The 3844-nt window shown below is 48.9% G+C and overlaps 1 protein-coding gene across 1 annotated transcript; it reads right to left on the bottom strand.

Annotated features, from left to right (window-relative positions):
• Positions 1-1657: 1657 nt before the first annotated feature.
• Positions 1658-2563, bottom strand: LOC143790457 (odorant receptor 131-2-like). Its single transcript, XM_077279121.1, has one exon. The coding sequence runs from the start codon at positions 2543-2545 to the stop codon at positions 1658-1660; it is 888 nt and encodes a 295-aa protein (XP_077135236.1). The 5' UTR covers positions 2546-2563.
• Positions 2564-3844: the final 1281 nt, after the last annotated feature.

Here is a 3844-nt window from a genome sequence, read left to right as displayed (position 1 = left end):
CTCGTGCATGGAGCACACTAGAAGCAGTGCACAACACACTTGTAGGACATGTTCCCTGCTGGCTTTGTCTGTGGACCTCAGTAATGACAATAAAAAATAAAAATGCTGGAAGGTAAATTTAACAGCCACGCCGGACACCATCTAGCTACACTATGTGACTGATATAGAACCGCCTAGCTAACTAGCTACAATCTTGCTGCTTATAGTGCCAGCATCAGGAGCAGTCTCTCTGCGCTTACAGTGTCAAAATGGCGCTAAAACAAGATGTCCGCTATTTATATGGAGAAGGACATGTGATTTCAGCAGCCTATGACACAAGCCGTTGTGTCTGGACATTGTGGATGTTCCTGTGCCATGATTGGCTAGCCACAAAGTGCACACATAAAGTTAGGAGAAAAAACAAACAACTATTTACAAGAATGCCGCACCTCTGAGCTCTGCAACCCCCTCCCTCATCAAACACGTGCCAAACACTCATGATACAACACCATTATCGGTGCAAAAGTGGTGAAAATACTTTTGTGTCAACGCAAATATTTTCCTGTACTTTTACCGAATGTTACCGTGTTTCCAATCACAAAACTGAATGTGCCATATTCGTGCCGAATTTATGTTTTGTGATCGTTTTCCGAACAATTTCGGACTACAGAACAGGAGAAGGACGGGGGATTCTGGTTACAAGTAAGCTGAGCAGCAGCACTCAATGACAGACAGCAGCCGCAAAAGCAAACAAGATATTAGTACTATATGTATAAAAAGAGAGATAAAATCCCACAATCCCAATGTATTATTTTACAAATAACTGGTGAGGCCACATCTAGAATATGGGATCCAGTTTTGGGCTCCACATTTTAAAAGGAGATTCAGAAGTTAGAGTCAGTTCAAAGGTGTCAACTAGATTATTACAAGGATGGAGGCCGCTCATAGGATGAAAGTTGGAAAAATTGAGCTTGTTTAGCTTAGTAAAAAAGACACCTCAGAGGGGATGACATTTACATGTATAAATATATGTGTGGTCTGTACAGAGGACGACGCATGTCTTATTCCTTCCAAGGACCGCAGTAAGGACCAAGAGGCACTCATTACGGGTGGAAGGAAGATAAATAGGAAAGGGTTCTTTACTGTAGAGCAGTCAGACTGTGGAATGCCGACCACAAGCGGTAGTAATGGCCGACACTATAACAGCTTTTATACAAGGGCTGGACAATATCCTCAATACACATAACATTGCAAGTTATAGATAATTTAGTGACAAAATGAACAATTGCTGGAGAAAGGGAGAACTTGATGGACTTGATGGACCGAGGTCTTTTTTCAACCTATGTAACTATGAAGCATGCCTACAACTGTACATTTGTTTCTCTTTTTCTTGTGAAGCAAACAAATAGGACAAAACAGCTAAAAACTTAATTGTGCATAACTATTCACCCCCTTAAAGTCTGTACTGAATTTATCCATTAAAAGGACCCCTTCTATGTACTGGTTGGATTTTGGCCTTCCAGTAGATCAGAACGTGCTCGAGCAGAAGAAAGACTCCAACAAGGAGCCATCAACATCTTGCAAAAAGCATTTAAGGGAGTTTTTGGTAGAAATCCTTTATTTGACTATGGATAAATCACCACAATCTCCATTTTATAATCAATATTGCCTTTTAGTTTTAAGACTTTCTAAAAGACATCTTCAGCCTATTGCAGAAAAAATATTTTTTCATGTTACTAGAGAACAGCTCATCCCTTATACCGTATATCAAAGGACTAATAAGCCTCGGAAGACACATGAAAAAGCAAAAAATGATGATGGCCAGCAGTACTATATTATCTAAGAACTGCATTTCCACAATTCTGTAGGTAAGAGACGTCATGCACAGCAGGAGCTGAAACGCGTGGAGTATGATGGTTTTCCCAGCTTTGGAGGCTGAGGCTTTACCGGAGTTCATCTTCACAGCCACCATCATGATCTTGGCATAGGTGAATATGATGATTAGTCCGACCAAGGAAAAAGTAAAAGCATTTGAAAAAACTCGAATAATTTCCTGTGCCGGGGTGAATCCGAGATTTATTCGGCCACATTTTAAATAAAGTAGGAAATAGGCTCTCTCAACCGAAAAGATGAGAATAATGACGTCCACAATGTGGGGAATCAGGACTATGGTCCACATGACCAAAATAGCGATACCGCACCTGTGCACTGTGCAGAACTCTCCGTGTCTTAGCGGGTAGCATATGGCTATGTAGCGCTCCAAGGACATGGCTGCCAGGTTGAATGGCGTGACCTTCAGAGTCGTCGAAGACATTATGACGAGAATGTAACAGAAGGGCACGGGAAAAGTGATTGGATAAAAGTAAAACGCAAAGAGAAAAATTCCAAGAGCGAGATACACAGTGTCATTAATAAGCATGTGGGCAAACAGGACATAGCGGGCACTTTCCCGAGCACTCGGACTCTTGAGGAAGATGCTCAACATCACAGCTATGAAATACAAGAAGAAAAAGAAGCAGAGGAACGTCGGGATAAAAACACTTGTTCTCAGGACCTCTAGGTTCATACTCAGCTGGGAAGACACTTTGGTTGAATTTGCTTGACTACTTGTGAAATTCATCTGAAATTCAGAAAAAAAAGAAATAAAATGAAAAAAAAAAACAATACAAAAAGTTTGGAAAAATAAAAATAATTCATAGTCTAATATACAATTGCCTAGAATACTACTTCCTGCAATTTGTGCCAACTTCCGTGGCTTTGTCCGGAGCTAATGTCCGGAGATAATGTCCGGAGCCAATGTCCGGAGATAATGTCCGGAGCTAATGTCCGGAGCTAATGTCAGGAGATAAGTGACGTCACCAGTGTCCTACACCCAGGCAGAGCACAGGGGCCCCAGGCAGCATATGGGGCCCCAGGCAGAGCACAGTGGCCCCAGGCAGAGCACAGGGGCCCCAGGCAGCATATGGGGCCCCAGGCAGAGCACAGTGGTCCCAGGCAGAGCACAGGGGCCCCAGGCAGCCTATGGGGCCCCAGGCAGAGCACAGTGGCCCCAAGCAGAGCACAGGGGCCCCAGGCAGCATATGGGGCCCCAGGCAGCGCACAGGGGCCCCAGGCAGCATATGGGGCCCCAGGCAGAGCACAGTGGCCCCAGGCAGAGCACAGGGGCCCCAGGCAGAACATGGGGCCCCAGGCAGAGCACAGGGGCCCCAGGCAGAGCACAGGGGCCTCAGGCAGAGCACAGGGGCCCCAGGCAGCATATGGGGCCCCAGGCAGAGCACAGGGGCCCCAGGCAGCATATGGGGCCCCAGGCAGAGCACAGTGGCCCCAGGCAGAGCACAGGGGCCCCAGGCAGAACATGGGGCCCCAGGCAGAGCACAGGGGCCCCAGGCAGAGCACAGGGGCCCCAGGCAGCATATGGGGCCCCAGGCAGAGCACAGGGGCCCCAGGCAGCATATGGGGCCCCAGGCAGAGCACAGTGGCCCCAGGCAGCATATGGGGCCCCAGGCAGAGCACAGTGGCCCCAGGCAGAGCACAGGGGCCCTAGGCAGCATATGGGGCCCCAGGCAGAGCACAGTGGTCCCAGGCAGAGCACAGGGGCCCCAGGCAGCTTATGGGGCCCCAGGCAGAGCACAGTGGCCCCAGGCAGAACATGGGGCCCCAGGCAGAGCACAGTGGCCACAGGCAGAGCACAGGGGCCCCAGGCAGAACATGGGGCCCCAGGCAGAGCACAGGGGCCCCAGGCAGAGCACAGGGGCCCCAGGCAGCATATGGGGCCCCAGGCAGAGCACAGGGGCCCCAGGCAGAGCACAGTGGCCCCAGGCAGAGCACAGGGGCCCCAGACAGCATATGGGGCCCCAGGCAGAGC

Source organism: Ranitomeya variabilis, unplaced genomic scaffold (genome assembly GCF_051348905.1).
Source record: "Ranitomeya variabilis isolate aRanVar5 unplaced genomic scaffold, aRanVar5.hap1 Scaffold_383, whole genome shotgun sequence".
NCBI lineage: Eukaryota > Metazoa > Chordata > Amphibia > Anura > Dendrobatidae > Ranitomeya > Ranitomeya variabilis.
Note: the sequence above shows the minus strand (reverse complement) of the source record. Positions and strands in the feature narration are given on the sequence as shown.